The sequence below is a fragment of the Spea bombifrons genome, chromosome 3 (genome assembly GCF_027358695.1).
Source record: "Spea bombifrons isolate aSpeBom1 chromosome 3, aSpeBom1.2.pri, whole genome shotgun sequence".
NCBI classification, from domain to species: Eukaryota; Metazoa; Chordata; class Amphibia; order Anura; family Pelobatidae; genus Spea; species Spea bombifrons.
The window spans coordinates 53,227,710-53,247,592 of NC_071089.1; the positions used below are offsets into that span (position 1 = coordinate 53,227,710).

The following is a 19,883-nucleotide window of genomic DNA, read 5'->3' on the forward strand; positions in this document are numbered from 1 at the left end:
TCATGCTGGCTCTGCGTGTATTTCCCCTTCAGGCCAATACTGGAGAAGCAGAAGAGTGTGAGAGTGTGAGAGAGCATGAATGAGAAAATACTGTTTTAGCTTTCTAGTGATGTTTTTTTTTAAATTACATTTTCTTTAAATTAACATCAAACTTTAGGGGTGTGGCCTATAATCATACACACACACACTATATATATATATATACATAGTTCTGTGAAATATTTTTTGGAAGGTGTGAAATAATGCTGTTAGTGAGTTTGGCGGTTCATCACCAGTTTTATTCCTCCTACGCAGCTGTTTCTGCTTCAGTTAATGATTTCAACCTACATATTCAATTGATGATCATTAGTACTAGTTTGGTATAATTGTTTAATTATATACTTATCTACATGCCTACAAAATCACTAACTTTGTGCAAGTGTACCTAAAAGAACTGCTGCTGTTTTGAAGGCAAAGGCATGGTCACACCAAATATTAATTTCATGTAGATTTTTCTTTCGTTCACTTACTTTTCATTTTGTTAAAAAGTAAAAATAAACTATTAACATATAAAACATGTTTGCTTTACAGCATTTCTCACACCTGCCTAAAACATTTGTATAGTACCCAGGGACGTCTTAACAGCATTGTAGTCCCTGGGCAGGGCAATGCACTGGGGCCCCTACCCCCCTATAAAAAAAAAAAAAATGCATGATGTACACTGCCCTTACACATGCCTGCCTATACACACACATATATACACATTTACACATAAACTGCCTTTACACATACATATACACATACACTGCAGAATACAAGAGTATTGTAGTATGCAATCATACCTTTTTTATTGGACAAAATACAAGCATTCAAAAGTTTTCCTCAGGTATTTCAGACCTGGTCTGCCTCAGTCTGTTTTAGTGCACCCTAATCACTTTGCGGCAGCTATTGATGCAGAGCGCCGGGATAAGATACCACATCCCGGCGTTCGGGATCAATTGCCGGCACATAGTGATTAGGGACCACAAAAGGTGAGGTCTGAAGCGGCAGACCTTGCGCTCCCTAATGTTTGGGCCTGTTAGAGGGAGATTAAGATCATTGGGCCTCTAATACCCAGAACAGCACTCATGGTGCCTGGGTGAGCACTGCCCATGGTGCTCTGATGAGCAGGGCTGGTTGGGGAGATCACAATCTTGCACCTACCTCAGCTCTGCCCTGAAGACCTGCCCGGTGGAGGCGGCCTCACCGCTCGCCCTCTCTCCCTATAGATACACTACTGTTTTAGGGGCCCCTGGGAAGTTTCCCAGTGTGCCTGTGACAGGACCCCCTGTACCCCGACTGGGTACACCCACCAAACGTTGCTTCATTCTGCCCATAGCCACCAGGAATACAGACCTTCAATCAGAAGAAATAGCGGCACCAATCCAGGGTCCGAGGATGTTATGTTCCAAAAAGTGACTTGATCTCGGGACCCTGAGGGGCAGCGTTGGAAACATCCCTGGGAATAGTCCGCGCGGTAGCTGGGCCAGAGTTCCATAGCCGCGGCTGGGTAATTAAACCAGGGTTCCCAAATGTGCTCCCTCTCGGTAACCACCACCAATTGTTGCCTAGTTGCATAGTTGCCTAGTTGCATAGTGTAACCATCAAAAGAGCGCGCATCTCTGCGCTTCCTAAACATGGTCCTAACCATGGTCCTAGAAGGTGTATGGAGCTTTCCGGTCATCCTGTGCCCCCAGTGAGCACAGTGTGACTTAGACATAAGAGGGGACTGGGCAGGCAGGCAAGGAGTCTCCCCAGAAATCCATCAGTGCCCCCTCCCAAACTCAAATCTGCCCTCATGTGTCCTCAGCCTCAGGGGGTTACCATGACAGTGCCTATGCCTTTAGACAGCACTGTGCAGATTGGTCCTGCAGCTGGGGGTTCCAAGTTCAGTGTGTGTGTGTGGGGATTGACCCCCCCCGTAGCGATGCCTGTGGCTGGTGGTATATAAGTATGTTATTTTAATCTGAATTTTTTTACATATAAACCTGGCAATGTTCATATATTAATACATGCTGAAGTTTGGAACCTTTGGGAAGTTGATAGATCGACTTTAACCCCTTAGCGACCAATGACATACTATGTACGTCACCAAAAACGGGTGTACATGACCTGTGCTGTACCTGGTACATCATCAATGAAAATGGCTCCTGTATAGCTGTACACGCTGGAGTTGCTGCCCGCTACAGGACCAGATCCTAGTAGGTAACACCTAGTATTTACATATAGCCTTCCTCCCAGTGGGACTCAAAACGCTTTTTTAGCACACGCTAAAAAATTAACCGACTCAGCAGGCAGGGGCGTAACTAGAAGCCTCAGGGCCCGGTGCGAGAATCTGTTAAGGGCCCCCCAACCCAATCTACCCTCTTCTCACACCATCTACCCCCTCCCCCCCCTTCTCAGGCTATCTACCCTATCCCTACCCCCTTCTATCTACATTTTTTTGTTGTTGTTTTTATTTCCTTTTATTTTCCCCCAGTTATGCACATCTGTCCCAGGCTTGCCACTCTGCCCCCTGATATGCCTTTTAACCCCCCTATATGCCTCTCTGCCTCCAGAAATGCCTTATACCCCTATATGCCACTCTGGTTAAAAGGCATATAATGGGACAGAGTGGCATATAAGGGGGTATAAGGCATTTCTGGAGGCAGAGTGGCATATAGGGGGTTAAAAGGCATTTATAGAGACAGAGTGGTATATGGCGGTTAAAAGGCATTTATAGAGGCAGAGTGGTATATAGGGGTTAAAAGGCATTTCTGGAGACAGAGTGGCATAAAGGGGGTTAAAAGGCATATCATGGGGCACTCTGCCTCCAGAAAAGCCTTATGCCCCCCCTATACGCCACTCTGCCTCCCCGATATGCTTTATACCCTCCTATATGCCACTCTGCCCCATGATATGCCTTTTAATCCCCTATATATCACTCTGCCTCCAGATATGCCTTATACCCCTATATGCCACTCTGGAGCTACTTTAACACTTTTTTTTTTAATGTAATATGGCAAGCTGGATCGGCTTGCCATATAAAGTAAAAGAAAAAAAGTATTAAAGCAGAACCGGCTGGCGGCATCAGCACGCATCGGCCGTTCAGATTACATTCCCAGCAATCTGATGGCCGCATAGTGATGGGAGCAGCATGAGGGGTGAAAGGTCTGTGCGAGGGGGCGGAGCTTTCACCCTTCACGTTGCTCCCATCACTAGACGGCCATCGCACTCGGCTGCTGGGTGCTGATGCCGCCGGCCGGTGCTGCTTTAATAAATTTTTAAAATTTAATATGGCAAGCCGGACCAGCTTGCCATATTAAATTAAAAAAACAAGTATTATAGTAGCGCCGGCCAGCCGCATCAGCACCCAGCGGCCGCTTAGATTAGATTTCGGGCAGCCTGGGGGGCAATTGTCTCCCTGCCCAGCCCGCCCCTGGCGCCGGAGGTGGCTTCCAATCCCGCTCCGCCGGCCGAATCTGCGGGCCCACCGGGAGATTTCCTGGTATCCCGGTGGGCCAGTCCGGCCCTGCTTGGGCCCCCTTGAGTGGCAGAACTCCAGGGCCCGGTCGCAGTCGCGACCCCTGCAACCCCGGTAGTTCCGCCACTGTCAGCAGGTGGATATTGGTTAATACAGCCAATCTCCAAATTTCCATGGATATAATAACTTCCAAAGCAGCTTTCATAATTGTCATTGGTATTAGTGTGGGAGGGTCGTTAGTGTGAACTGTGTTATGCTTCTAAATACGAGATTTAGAGAGAAACTATACCCAAAACTTCTTAACACCAGTTTGGAATATGTTAAAAACATAAATAGGAATGATTTCATAAAAAAAGAGAAAATAATGAAAGCTGATGCCCGAATAAATTTGAATTTTCTCATAAAACCAAATATAACACAGGGGCTTACAAAATAAAGAGGGGTGTGTGTTAGAGAGTATGAGTAAGTGTGTGTAATTTGTGTAAGTGTGTTTAAATATGTTGTATGTTGGAAGGAGGGTCAAGGAACGCACAGACCAGTTAGTTGGGGGCAATGATGGCACAGACTAACTGTTGAAGTCGGGGGGCCCTTGAGAATTTTTCGCACCAGGACCCGGTGGTCTCTAGTTACGCTCCTGCATGGGTTACTCTGATAAATATGGTTTCAAAAAACAATTTATAATTTGTTGGAACACTAATTGAGAAAGAAGGAAAGAATGGTTGAAGAAGGATGAATAAATCAACTGTTATTAGAATTGTTGCTTCATTCCACCATATACTATATATTGTTCTTTAGAGACGCTATTATTCATGGTGGGTGCAGTAAGAGTATATGGCCACCAGGTGGCAGCAAACACTTAAACACCAGTAGGCTAATTCCCTAAAACTGGGCAGTTAGAAGCCGCAGCCACGCACTTTTTTTTCAGGGATCCATAAAGCATACAATGCTTGCACCACCTTTCCATTCTCCTTCATGTCTACCTGTAATTCATTGACAAATATCATGTGTTTTTATCATTAAATGTGTTAATTAGCATATTTTCCATACACCCAAAGTGGTGGGTGTAGAGTACATATGTATAAGGATATACAGTATAGTCTAATGTAAAAACAAAGGCTGTGTATTTTTACTTTAAATGGAAGGTGGTTACAAGAAGGTTTATGGAGAAAGCTCGGTGGGTGCATATGAAGAGGTTTCAATTCACATACCTCCTATTTAGGGATCCAAGTGGCACTAGAAACTCATAATGCTTAAGTCTTGGTATGAGTGTATCTCAATATACCTCCAAAAAGTCACAATAATATGTATAGAAACAGCAGGAAATCAGTTTATAAAATAAATTGTGTAAATAATAAAATTGTATACTTCCTTTAAATACTTTCATCGGTTATTTAAAAATCACTTCTCTATCTTTTGCCTAAGAATAAATGAGCACCTGTGAGAGAAGGAAAGGTTGATCCTCTGGCCTAAAGGCCGAGTCGCTTCTGAAGCCCAACATATTTACATAGACCCCTTGTTTGGTCCACCAGGGCGCTAAGCGTGTTAATGTACTGCGTGAGGGCATTTTTCTTCACTACACATGCTTGGCCAGTAAAAGCATGAAGATACACTTCGTACTCCCAGTGGGTTTTCTCTTAGGCGTGAAGATCAGCCCATCCCTTGGTTTCCGCTAAGGAGGCAAAGAAATGGGTCTCCAGACAAAAAATGTAAACAAATTTTTTTTTTTTAAATAAAACATGGGATAAAATAATCAATGGAAACATACAGTCGTGTGAAAAAAAGGTATGCCCTCTTTGAATGCTATGGTTTTACATATCGGTATTATAACAATCATCTGTTCCTTAGCAGGTCTAATAATGGCATGGCACTGTGTCATGATTTGCTTAACAAAAATGTGTCAAAAACTACTTCCATACGAATTAAAATTCCTGCTCATCAAATGCCCTTGATTAATTGAGCATCAGCACATGTCACCACCTCTATAAAAGCCAAAGTTTTAGCAGTTTGTTGGTCTTGAGTATTCAGGTGTGTGTTTAAGACATCAGCGGGACCTAAAATTCCATTTTTAAGTGTAACTGTTTTTGTGACATATTCATAATAAATGATTGATTATACGTGAAAATGAGTTTAAAGAGAAAGCCCTAGCTGTGCTTAGAAGCCAATATATAATGTGTGGGTACACTAAACATGGAAAAGGGGAATCATCATTGGGGTATACCGCCATAGTGGGATATCCACAATGGACAAAAAATCTTGCTTGCAGGCTAATGATTCATAAAAAAAACTTAATAGCCTTAATACATACTTCTGTAACGAACATGTTTGAACATAAACACAACAATTAATGTATACATTTTGTGTAAATCATTTTAATTTTTACATTTTTTAAATTTTAATAACATACCTAAAACTTGAAATGTCAGGTTTTAAACAAAGGCAGTTCTGGTAAATTTAAACAGTCCTGGAATATTAGCATTTAAACAATATTACAAGTTTGTTTTTTGTTTTTTAATCAAATACACAAAATAACCTTAGGATGAATAAAACAAACTTTAAAAAAAAACACAAACATTCTCAAACATACTTATAGAATAAAAAAACCCAGAAATTACAGTCAACCAATTCTGTGTAAAAATAACATGGTATGACCTTTTTCAGGATGTATGTTATTTTAAGCTACACAGGCAAGCTTTGTTGTACTCACATTTCAAATTGGTTACCCCAACCCCTTCTGATAGGGGTTAGGTGAGAAACCGTTGCAATTTCACCGCAACAGAATACATTTCCACTGCAAAAAGTATAATTTGATCTTTGATGTTTTATCCAAATGTATTATTGGCGTATGCAAGATGACAGATAATCAGCTTTGAATCATATGTCAAATTAAAACTCTTCCGTCATCTACAGGGCGCTACGAGTCACAAATATCCAGAAAAGAGTCCTAGCCTATGCGATCAACAAAAGATGCCTGTGTAGGTTGGGCCAAATAGACCTTAGGCATTACCTAGAACATTTCTATTGCAATTTTGTCCTAAACCTCCCAATACAGTTTGCCATGCTGGTTTACATTCACACATTTCTTTATATTTAGAAGCGCAGACCATAGCTCAAACATTGAGTTTTCTTTAATTACTAGTCATCACTGCAATAGAACTGATTAATAAAATAAACATTTGTATTCAAATATGTATGTAACCTGTAAAAATAGAAGATATATATATATAATTCCCCTTGAATGCATGCTCTGCTCAGCTAGACAGCTTTCTCCTCCTTTAAATATGGATTATGGTCGTGAAATTATGGTATCGTTCCATCTAACATTGTCCTACCATATTTGTTTCCCTAAAAGTCTTTTAGTTTGTGTATATTGTGTATACGCACTGTGCTAGAGCATAGAACACATTTTTAAATGATAAATGCAGTAGTCCTGCCACTGACGTGACCTATAGTACATTAGTCTCAAAGCATTTACATGTCAGGACAGGTTTTTTGATCTTCCAATCTATCTACTTATCAACAACTCTGCTTTCAAAACTTTCAAGATTGTCTTGAATATTGCCATAGGGCTCCCTGAGATCCTTTCTTTAGTAGCCTGGATTTATAATTTCAGAAATATCAAACAGAATATGTTCAATGCCTTGGCCGAATTGGTCCTCATACTCAAACTTTCAGTCTTTAAACAAAAGAAACGCGTGTGTATATATATATATATATATATATATATAAAATATATATATTACTGTATGATCATGTCATGTTTTGTGTATGGAATACATTTTGTGTTTGCTTAGGCTGCTTAAGGTTTATCGGAAGCCTAAGGAAATCGGGTAAATATGAAAATACATTATGCACTTTAGAGGTCACGCTTATAGGTTCTCTACAGTTGACATTTATGGTACATGATGGTCTATTGTGTTTGTATGGCGTGTAGAGCTGTAACTTGCTGTGTGATGAACCCTTGCAACTTCAAAGAATCAGTTATCAAACTACAACAATTCTAGATATGTATTATCAATAATACATACACCGGAATCTTTAACTAGCTTAATCATCATTGCAGAATATTGTAAATGTCTGGCATGTCAAATTAGGAAGAAACACAATTGGCACATTTACCTTACTGCTAAGATTAATCAATGGAAATGTGTTTAAACTTGTACAAGTGCCAGGATACAATGTCATATTCCAGTACTCTGCCTCTTAAGGAAGCACGGTGCTAGGTAGAGTGATATGGAGGTTGTGTTGGTTCAGCAGTCTGCCATAGTGTAAATGGGTTGGCAGGGGAGATCAGATATCTCACTTGCAGCCAGCCTACTGAGCTCTGGTAGCCCCCTGGACCTAGACCCTAGGCCAGAATACAGTTAACCTGGAACTCACCATGACTACTCCTGCCCTCACAGCTCACTGTGCCAACTGCTTTATGGCCAAGGTCAACAGGTTCAAGTTATTTCCTTATAGTCAAAAAAACATCATAGATTATGTAAAGAATAACCTAACAACATGCTTGGATTCAGCGCTATACCATGTATATTTGACGGCATAAACCATAATAAAACCATAGAGGATAGTTCCCCTTTTATGTTCTCAAAGCAATAGGACAGACAAGACAAGCAACCTTTTCACTACAGTACTGACCAATAACCTTAGTTGGTCTGCTGACATTTCGACTCTCATGTGAGATTGAGTGGAAGACAGTGGGAAAAGAGAGGTATTTAAGGTAGAGGTGAACAGACCTCATAGTGAGGAGTTAAAGGCAAAACAGCTTTTCATTCCTTGAAGAGATTACATTTTCTTATACCTTTTAGTGCAATATATGGCTTACAAATCAGACTTAAATTATAGATGATCATATAATATATCTGTTTACTTCACTCGCTTTTTAATGTTCAGTTCTAAAGGCAAACACCTGGAGCCAAGGTAAAAGATATATATATATATATATAGACACACACACACACACACGCATACATTTATATATATACATACACACAAAACAACTGTTTCAGACATAGTGTAGAACTTTTTGCTAGTCCTGTACATTCAACCTATAGGTAAGATCTCTATTGTAACTCTTGGTATGAGTTTTTCCCCATACAACAATTTAAGCAGATATAAGAACTTTCAGAACAAATACAACTGAAATGTTTCATTATCAAACATGATGATAATCAATTGGAAAGCTTGAGTACACAAGTACATAGAAACTGAAATATACATCCTAAAATTACATTTAAATAAAAATGATCCTTTGGTAAATAGCCTGACAAAGTAGATGAAAATAAATTACTTATTTTGTGCAGTTTTACATAGCTGATACACAAAATGTGTGTAACATTTACATGCACATAATATCTAAACAGATTAGAACTGGTGTAACAAGTAAAAAAAAAACAAAAAGGTATGTGCATAGAAAACAACCATTTTTCTTGGTGCAATATCAGTGATCTGCATCTTCCTTTACCAGCTCAGATATTTTTGGATACATTATGCTCAACAGCCACGAGCTAACATAAAACCGGTCCATCTGAACTAATGTTCTCCTTGAGCGGCCATGTCGAGGAAGCAGGAGGTACCGTGTGCATCTGTGTGGAATTCACATAATACTGCTACTGAAGGAACCAAGGCACAGAGAGGTAACAGTCTATAGAAGAAAAACGTCAACGAGTCAAGAGTTTTAGCTTTGTAAACCAGCTGACCAGCAGTGATTGCTCTGTTGTGGTGTTCTTTGAAGAGGAGTGGGTAGTGTGTTTTTTGGCACCTTCTTCCTGGTATGGCATGGTGGCGCTGTTGTGAAGGTCCATGTTTATAAGACCACGGCTACCTCTTATATAGTCTGCACCTCTCACCAGCTGTCTGTCAGTTGTTGATCTGGCAAAATAATTTCGGGAAGATACACTCTCTTCAATAATTGGTGCTATTCGTTCATTACTGAAATATCTGGACAAAGCCTCATCACCTTTAAAAAAAAAAACAGGAAAGAAAGAATATATAGTAAGTACTCTTTATTTGTGCACTCATTCTTCTCCCACAACCAAAAATTGTGCACATGGATCAAAACGTTTCGAATTAATTTTTCATTTCTGGTTCATTTGTTTTCAGACAACCAATTTCGTTTCCTGTCCTTTCAACTTTTTTTTTTGGAAATGAGATTTGTTGTCACTCTCTATAACCCTGTCAATTTTTCCCCACCTTCGCAGTGTCTCCACAGCCCCGCTTCTTGCTCTCAACATCTTAATTCTTTGTTTCGTTCATCTTTCACAGCAGATCCATCTGCATTATTTTGGCCCCTGGAGCACTTCCGCATCAGGGCGTAGCCTCAGCGCACACCATGGAGACGACCCCCGATCAGAGGAGAGGTCCTGAAGTGGAAGTGCTCCAGGAGGTCAGGTTAATGCAGAGGACCACTGAAGAAGAATGAAGACACTGGGAACGTGAAGGAGTTGTGGAAAAAAGAGACAGAAAAGGTAGGGAGACATAAGAGAGCGTAACAAAGGGTGACAGAGAGTGAGTGTGGAAAAACAAAATTTTAAAGCTTTTCATTCGTTTCGGTGAGGGCTTTCCTTGTTTTCGGCATTCATAAAATACTTTAAAGTGACATGTATTTCTTCCTGTACCTTTCTTTCCTGTAACTCTGTGCCTGGAATAGCTTTCGGCAGTCACCATCCAGCTTGCTTCTGCAGGCATTGATAAGGGTCGTGGCTTGCCTAAAGGTACCAATAATTTAAAAAGTGTTAGAGACAAAATTTGACACATCTGGTCTCATCAAAAATCTGCAAGTAGCATGAGTAAGTGTGGATTAAACGTAATACTCCATTACCCCCCCTAAAGTAACCATCTGCGTTATGTACATTAGAGATTATTTAAGGAAATACAGAAACTGTGCTGTTAGTTAAAATACAAACCAGAGGTTCAGATGTAATATATTGTGAGTTACAACCTAAACAGTGGTCTGCAGTTACCACAGAGTAACAATAATATTTCTGTTCTCTAAGGAACATACAAAGCCAAACTCACCATACATAGGAGTTTTATCTCTAAGTTTTGCGGGCTGCACGTTTACTTCTAATGGATATGCAGGTAATTGATCAGAGTCGGCGATGGTAAAACGTCGCCTGCGGCTCTCATGGTCAAGGAAAGAGTTAGGAGACTCTGAACCCTTTGGTCCAGGAAACTGACGTATATCTGTGTAAGCGCCACTGTATCCAAAAGTCCCCTTCTCATTTCTAGGAGAAAACAAATTACGACGACGGTTAAGGAAATCAGCAGAGGATAAACATTAATGGCAGTATGTAAAAAAAAAAAAAAATAGTCGAAACGTACCGCGGTGAATAAGAATATTTATTATGAGATTATAGATTTGACGGTATTTCAAATATCTAGTCTAGCATGACTCAATGAATTTGACACCATACGGCACTAAGTTACACAAATGCCCTCTTTCAAGGTCTCTTTACTTACCGAGGGGAGTAAGGGACATTAGGTGGTGGTGGGATATAAAGGTCCAGGATTGCAGGTTTCTCTTTTTTCAGTGAATTGTCTAATGTACTTTCAGGTGACTGAGTTGTGGTTGGTGGAGGACTTGTCTAAAATCAAAAGAAGATTATTATTATTATTATTATTACTACTACAATTTACACACAATTTTTTGCTGGTTCTAATGTGCTTAAGCTTATAAACTGAACAGAATTGAAAAAGAAGGCTTAGTATCATTTAAATTTTTTTTAAAAAAAAGTTTTTTCAGCAGGCTGTGGTGAATGTGGTGAAGTCTGACACTTAGGAGCTTAGTACTGAGCAAATGCAATACATTCCAAAGGGAACACATCATTTGTTGGGGTGTATAAAATATATTGTTCTCAATTCCTAATAGTCCTAAAGTTTGCTGAGCCTGAGACAGACACCAAACTCTGCTCATCGACCAGAGCCCACCAATTAAAGACAAAAAATAAAGGGTTGCACTTCTCCCCTCTTGACAAGCCAGATATTGGGTAAATATCACAGCATAGATTAGCACACGTTTAAACACTTTTCAGCATAACACATACTGCTCATGTACATGTTTCATACTATTAAATTATACTGTATTTGAGAAATCATTAAACCCCGGATCATGTAACTTGAGGACTGAATTTTACACCCTTCTGATATTTTCCACCATAAATGATGACCCAGGTATACTGAGAAGTCAAACATGGCACACAAACCATCTGTTCAGGTTTAATATAGCATGTGATTTACCCTAGCAAGTGTGGTATAAGTCCACACCGTAAACATTTATTTATAGGTGCAGAGAGATATGAACTATATAATTCAGATACTTATGCTATACAAAGTAACCTTCATACTTCTGTTGATTTGGGTATAGCTTTCCTTAAAGTCTGTACCATAATATATCTGAGTATGAAACTCAATGATTACATTTTTGCACTACTATAGTCATAAGAAAATATCAAATCAATGGAATAGATTAATTTTCTGTTAAAAAACATGTATATATTTTCTTGAGTGAAAAAAACCCCAAATACTGTACCTGTACAAGTGGAGGTCTCCATCTCAGGTTCTTCAAAGGTGCTGGTGTAAAATTAAAAGTACCCGTTGGTCTCTTTTTCAGAACTAATTTCACTTCACAAGAATTCTCTCTCAGCCTTGCTACAAGGTTCCTTAATTGCCACCCAACCTGTAAATATCACATACAAATTAACTTTCTTTGGCATGTGAACCTTGGTCACCAAGAAATAATGTTCGTAAGTCTGTAGGTTACGTCAAGTGAGTTTTCTTATTCGATATTGGTCCTGTTTGTAAAGGGTTAATGTTTGTATCTCTGATCTGATCTGGAAACGGTCTGTTGTCCATTTGTTTTAACTTGCGTGCTTCTTACTTACACAGGTTTAAACTCATAAGCTTTAGCTTGTATGTAACAATGATTAAGAGTAACAGTACTTTTAAACGAATAATCTTACCACTGTCTGATTATTAACTTGTATGACTTCATCGCCTGCATGAATCTTCCGGGACGAATCAGCTGGAGACTACGGAAAATGATAACAGGGAATAAACAAAACAATAGAGTTGCCCAGACCTGCCTATGGTTGTTTGTGAAGATGCATTATCATTCAAATTGAGATAAACCATTCTGTCTGTAGGGAGTTACCACAATGTCAATGACTTTAAATATCCATATATAATATACAGTAAACCATTGCCAACAAATAGGTTGGCAATGGATTTTTCCTTAATAAATTTGGTGCTTTAAAACTTTATTCATTTCTATTTAATATTAATCAATATCACTGTTTTTAAAACATGTATATTCTGAGTTAAATATGTCAATACCTGTGTTAATTGGACAATAAAAAAAGCAGTTTTTTATTCACCAGTATAATGTTTAATGAATCGGAAATGGGAAAATATTTACTTTGATTCGACTAGTCACGGCTCACGCGGTATTCACTGCCTGGTACAATTAGCAGTGGGAAAAAAAAAAACACCCTCCGTGCTGCTATAACAACGAACCCTTTAGTTGAGGCCTAACAACAAGTGCAGAGCAGAAAAGGGCATTTCTTTGCATACAATCTGGTAATCAGATCAAAATGCATGTGCTCTACTGGCTGGGAATGAATTTTCCTTTTTGTCCACAGGCCTCATTAATGAGGGGTTTTGCTTAAAAACCTTTCGTGAGCTTCGTTCCAACAAACCAACAAATCTTTTATTTATTTATTTTTACACACTGCACTTTCCATTGCCTGCTTGTCTGGCTTGTAAGCTCCTGACTCAATGGCAATGACGACGGGAAAACACGTTGGTGATGAGGAAGCAGAGAATCACGACTGATAAACACAGAACTGTTAAGTAGGAGACCGTCATCCGTTTCACCATACTAGGTTATGTCCTCTTGGTGCTTATTGAAAGTCTCTATATATAGCACTCACTTGTAAATATACGTTTATAATGCGTACATGTTTAAAAATGCGTGCTAATGCTACGCACTAGGGTTACAAATGTAGCAACAGTTGACACATTATATTTGTGAACGTTTCTATAGCATAAATATTTATGCAGTAAAAATGCAGTAAGATATATAATGATTGTATGAGTTACTTTATTTAAAGTGAGGTGTTCACTCACAATCAAACATACAGGTTTATGGTCATCAAATCCATACATCCATACATCCATAACTGGGATCTCTCCAGTGTAGGCTACCAAGAGCTCTTCCTCCCCTCTTTGGAGCAGCTTTGTGGGGTCACAGGACTGTGCATGGAGGTTGGGGTAATTCCAGAGAGCTTTTGATGGGCTTGGAGTAGGTGAAGTCAGCACTGAGTGGGCATGTCCAAACACCGTTATGACCCAGAGATCCTGGGGAAGCAGTATTTCACCCAGAGACTCCAGGTCAAACCCAGAGTGTTCCCGGGTATGTATATGCATATGTACTGTAGTTGGCACGTAACTATGTATAGAGTGCGTATGCATGCCATATATGTGAATTCTGATTATATACCAATTTATTTAAGGTCCTTTTTTATCAGTCATCCCGATCAAACAGTTGAACTCCACACCCAGTTCTCAAAGACAATCCTGCATTTGCCATTGATTGGCATTTATTACTCTTCCAAAATTAATTAGTTGTGTGTGCATTTACTAGTTTATTGTTCTTCCAAAGTTAAATTACCATGCGTGCATTTACTGGAAAACAGTAATTTAGCCAGTACCCAATAAGGTAGTGCTATTGAGATTTCTTTGAAAAGCCATAGAGCTTAGTTGTGTGGCTTTATGGGGTGTGGTTACAACATGATCACAGTGTGTAAATATTCATACGGAGCCACGGTATCATTAGACACAGGTTTCCCTTGTCTGTGAGAAAAGTACATTCAGATAAAGTATCGATACCTGGAGGTACGACACCTTAAATAGCAAAGAACAGTTTCTTTCAAGTAGCACTGCAATGAAAGCAATACTGTTCTTTTGAAAGCAGGGTTTGGTGTCTGCCAAGAAGAGGTACACTACCTGAATAGTCTAAGCATTTCTATTACTACTGAATTTGGTGACTGCATACTGAGAGTCTAAAAGGGAAGCCATTTTATTCACACCAATATATATATCTATATATATATATCTATATATCTATATATCTATATATATATATATATATATCTGTATCTATATCTATATAGATATATATATATATATATATATATATCTATATATATATATATTAACATTACATGAAACTAATGTATTCAAGATTAATTATAGGTTGTAATTTTGTTTTGCAAACAATTGTATTGCACATCAAAAAGCCATACGATGCACTTTGGATTGCAAGGCACATATACTTTCAGAATAATTTAAAGGCTTGTTCCGGCAACCAGCTTTATCCAAGGCAGTAGTTTCTGTGCAGTTGACATTTGCATGGTAAATAGGACTGTGGTTTAACGGCTAATCTAATAAACCTTTATCTAAATACAGCATACTTCAGAAAGCTGTGACAGGCTCACAATCCAAAACGTCCCACTGCACCACGTTTCTAGGTTATTCCAACCCTAATTCTTGAACCTACATTCCAGTCAATGTTGGTGAATATGTGAATTTGGTCATGTGAATCTTAAATGAAGGTGACACTGAACAGTTTTGTAGTACATCATAATTTGTTTGCATGTAATGTTAGTTTTTTTAAATGTGAAATCATTACATTAAATTTAGAGACGCTGACTTGTTGGAGTAAGAGATAAAAGGAATACTTACATTTTCTGTGGTTCCTGTAATAACATGTAGCCCATCATATGTGGATTTAATATACATTCCCTAAGAGAAGGAAAAATATATATAAATATTTTTTTGAAGGCACCCGGTTTGAAATCTCATGGAATAGTAGCATTGAGGTAAATAATACCAATAAAACTGACAATAAGATTAACACACATGGCGATATATTGGCACTTGGAACACACATCTAAGATTGGAAAGCCATGGAACATCGCATGTAAAAGTTGCTGTTGTGTCTCCATGGACAGTGGTTCCTATTTTTTCCAAGTTACTTCATATTTTTAGTTATATATACAATAGGCCCTTTAAAAATGTGATGTGAGTGGATACATCTAATGAGTAATGGAAAAATTGAGTAAAAAGTATATTGCGCACAAAGGGATTTAATGTATAGGTTAAATCAGCATCAAATACATTATTTGTAGCATTAAATACTGATGTAATCTGATTAACACTTATTATAATTTTTTTATTAGCAACAACATCTCAATAAACTATGATAAATCTACTTTTTGTCCTTTACTTACCAGCCCTTCTCCTGGTTTAATATTGGTTAACTGAACCTCTTCCAGGCAGGCACACTGACTTGTGAGAGGGTCTGTGGTAAATTTGATTGTCTTGTCACATATCCCATTTAGCACTTTAGACTATAACAAAAACAAACATTATTTTTTACGGCGTTGCTTAATTAACATGGTTATTTCTTCTTGTTAAAAGGTGGTGTGGTACAGACATCCAACCTACAACTAGACCATGTGAATATACACTATATGGACAAAAAGTATTGGGGCACCTGAGCACTACATCAACTGGGACTTATATGACATTGCCTTCTAATTACATAGACGGTAATATGGAAGTTGGCCCCCCTTTGCAGTTATAACAGCTTCCACTCTTCTGGAAAGATGAATTTTCACAAGATTTTGCAGTGTTTTTGTGGGAATTTTTGCCCATTCACCCAGTAGAGAATTTGTGAGGTCAGACACGGATGTTGGACAAGGACTGGTTCGCAAACCTCCATTCCTGTTCATCCCAAAGGTGTTTGATAGGTTGAAGTCAAGGTTCTGTGTAGGCCAGTCAAGTTCTTCCACATCAAACTCATATTAATGTCTATGTATTAAGAATGCAATGTCATATAAGTCCCTGTTGGTGTAATAGTCAGGTGTCCCAATACTTTTGTCCATATAGTGTATATGTACATATAAACACACAACAGTACACTTTACTTTACCTCCTGCATGCATCTGCTCAAGAACTATAAGACACTAACGGTAAAGTCAATGGGAAATCCCTTTTGTTTGGCAACACTGCTGTAATTTCTGGCCAAGAAAATGATTTAATCAGACTATTGTGCTAAACCCCACGTCCTTTAAAGGGAAGGCTTCTATATAAGCATGGTGCAGCTCAAGTGAAAAGCAGGTAGTCGCGATTAAGTGCTGACAGTCGATTTGAAGATCACCTTGTCATGTTTCAAAAGTCAAAAGTGAAATAAAGCTTATGCCTACAAAACGGTGCACTATAAATAGGACCATCACATAGGAACTCCTGAAATGCAGGGGAAATATATCCAGTTTTATGTCAGTGTTTAATGGGGCAGATCTGATCCGAGACTGCTTAGAAATTAATTATGTAAACAATGGTTAGTTTCACAGACAGACTGTCAAATGTGAAGGAATACATTTCTAAATTGAATAATTACTACCAAAATAGTTTTGGAATTTCTGAAAAGTAAAATATCCTGCCCTCCTGGAAAACAGCGGTATATATTAGGAAGGAGTCGGTTCCAGGTATGGTTATAGGGCAGGAGTCAGACTTCTAAATACAGCTGACTTGGGAGACATTGGCACCAGTAGCTAAATGCAGGAATCACTAAGGATCCCTTGGAGTGGCAAACCGCATGTCCACTGTGCAGCGGATGTGATGCCAGTGGCTTCATCTATGTCATTACTCCTAGGGACCCCACCTAGTCACCAAGTCTCAGATAGCATGTTTCGTAGGTTGCTTTACATATTTTATTATTTTAGATCAACCTTAATTAAATGTCACATACGTCAATGAACACTGTGGTCTTTTATCCCTATTCATCTGTGTTATTATTCTAATAATGTAATGATCATATTGACATTGCACAGATTAAGGATTATTCTCATTAGTTTTAGTCAGTGCCAGGGAAGAACACATGTTGAGTCCTCCTAATGCTTTCGCGTCTATGGGTGGGAGAATCATTTTTTGTTCACGTTGCTTGAAACTACATGTTTTGGTCTTTAATTTTGACAGAGTGTCTATTAAGTGACCATTATACAAAAAAATAGATGCTATTTATTATACCCTAGAAATACCTGGATGTGTATTGCTACTATGACAAATACTTCCGCTACTTCAAAAATGCACAGAATGCACAGAATACAAAAACTTAGTAGAGGCATTAACGGATTGTGACAGAAGTAACAAAAAATACTTACAACATTTAAGACAGCATCTTCCATTTCAGCCACAGAGGATTCCTGTAAAACAGAAGCGGGAAGATCTAAAACATTTGCATCTTTGATATTGTGGAAATACAGTGAAGTTAATAAAGCCATGTAACAGTCTTCAGGAACTTCAGGAAAGGAAATGCATTAGATGCTGGTACCAGGATTGCCTCTAATCACACTCCTAACCTACCTTGGTGTCCTGTTTTGTGCACCTAAAATGTTTGGAGCTGCAGGTTTCAACTTACTTTAACAGTAAACTATGCAGAGCCAAACCAACCATTTGCCTTGGCTAGGTCATCATAATATATAGTAAAGTTGATGAATTGGTGTGGCATCTTAACTTACAGATTAACAGAACACAAGTAGGGCTCTACAGCCTCAGCTGTACATGTGAAACTTCTACGTCATGATACTGCAGGGTTTTCTACGTTATAATTATCACTTAATCTCATAATGCATTCACGGTTTAAACTACTCTAAATACAAGCCTTGAATAATTGTGCATTGTACGTATTTAATAGACGGAATGTGATATCTAAAAAAGTAGTATTTTAAAGTTGAATTGATTCGCTATTGAAAACGTGGGTAAAATAAGACAGAGGGCTATGGTGCAGTTAAAAATCCAAAAAAGTAAGCAAAATAAACACAAATAACATTTATGTTCTGAATATTCCAGCCTGCAATGTTTGTACACCAGTAGAAAAGACCTTGAATGCTGAAACTGACCTACTTAGCAAATTACAGAACTGAACCATTGTTCTTATCGCATGCAAAGTGAAGGCAACCAAAGGAATGCTGGTGTATATATCAATAGGTGCTGGACAACAAAATGATTAATTTTTTGAGGTCTGGGTAGTATTTCGATACCATGGTTATGAAACATCTAACGATAAACAGCATTGAAACCGCAGAAGCAAATCAAACCCAAAACAAACACAAAAAGGCACAGTTTATTCAAACTATGCAAGCAAATAACACTGTTGTTTCTCAAACATGTTATGCCTGTCCCCCACTTTCTCTCATTTCTCTAATAGAAGGGTTGAAAATAAAATGTAATTCATATAAACTACAACTGAACACTTTGCAGAAATAGAAAGCAACATTACTGTGTGCTAGATCTAGAATAAGAATCCCATGCACTTAAAGGAGAAATGCTATTATAATAGAAATAAAAAGTATTTAACAGTTCTAAACTTACTGATATATATATATATATATATATATATATATATATATATATATATATATATATATATACCGTATTTGCTCGATTATAAGACGACCCTGATTATAAGACGACCCCCCAAAATCTGAATATTAATTTAGGAAAAAAGAAAAAGCCTGGATATAAGACGACCCTAAAGGAAAAAAGTTTTACCAGTAAATGTTAATTCATGTAAACTATTTTTTTTAATAAAAGCTATGATTGAGAAAAATATTTTTATTTCTTGTATTTTCCAACCTGTCCCCCAGTTACGCACATCTGCCCCCAGGCTTGCCACACCAATATGGCACTGTGGCCCATGATATGCCTTTTAACCCTCTATATGCCACTGTGCCCCATGGTATGCCTTTTGACCCCCTATGTGCCACTCTGCCTCCAGAAATGCCTTATACCCCTATATCCCATTCTGGCATTTAGGGGGTTAAAATGCATATTATGGGGCAGAGTGGCATATAGGGAGGTAAAAGGCATTCCAGGAGGCAGAGTGGCATTAAGGGAGTTAAAAGGCATTATATAGAGCACTCTGCCTCCAGAAATGCCTTATACCCCTATATGCCACTCTGGCATTTAGGGGGTTAAAAGGCATATTATGGGGCAGAGTGGCATATAGGGAGGTATAAGGCATTTCAGGAGGCAGAGTGCACTATTAAATGCCCCCTTAACGCCACTCTGCCTCCTGAAATGCCTTATACCTCCCTATATGCCACTCTGCCCCATAATATGCCTTTTAACCCCCTAAGTGCCAGAGTGGCATATAGGGGTGTAAGGCATTCCAGAGATGCCACACACACACACACACACACACACACACTTACTTACCGGTGCTTCCAATTTCCTGCTGTATTGCCGGGGCAGCGGGTTGACGTCTCATTCCGCGGCAGCCGGAAGGAGGTGGAGTTGGCAGGAGATCAGGAACTCTTGAACTCTGATCTCTGACAGTCGG

General features: G+C 38.7%; 1 protein-coding gene across 1 annotated transcript in view; it reads right to left on the minus strand.

Moving 5' to 3' along the window:
* Positions 1 to 8,500: 8,500 nt before the first annotated feature.
* CNKSR3 (CNKSR family member 3) overlaps positions 8,501 to 19,883 on the minus strand; it is a 41,015-nt gene continuing 29,632 nt past the window's right edge. Inside the window, exons 5-13 of the mRNA XM_053461276.1 lie at positions 17,704 to 17,745; positions 15,769 to 15,888; positions 15,221 to 15,280; positions 12,439 to 12,507; positions 12,009 to 12,155; positions 10,940 to 11,064; positions 10,496 to 10,704; positions 10,096 to 10,185; positions 8,501 to 9,437 (exon numbers count right to left, since the gene is read on the minus strand). Of these exons, the coding sequence (XP_053317251.1) occupies positions 9,139 to 9,437; positions 10,096 to 10,185; positions 10,496 to 10,704; positions 10,940 to 11,064; positions 12,009 to 12,155; positions 12,439 to 12,507; positions 15,221 to 15,280; positions 15,769 to 15,888; positions 17,704 to 17,745 (1,161 nt within the window). The 3' untranslated portion in view covers positions 8,501 to 9,138. The remainder of the gene's footprint in view (positions 9,438 to 10,095; positions 10,186 to 10,495; positions 10,705 to 10,939; positions 11,065 to 12,008; positions 12,156 to 12,438; positions 12,508 to 15,220; positions 15,281 to 15,768; positions 15,889 to 17,703; positions 17,746 to 19,883) is intronic.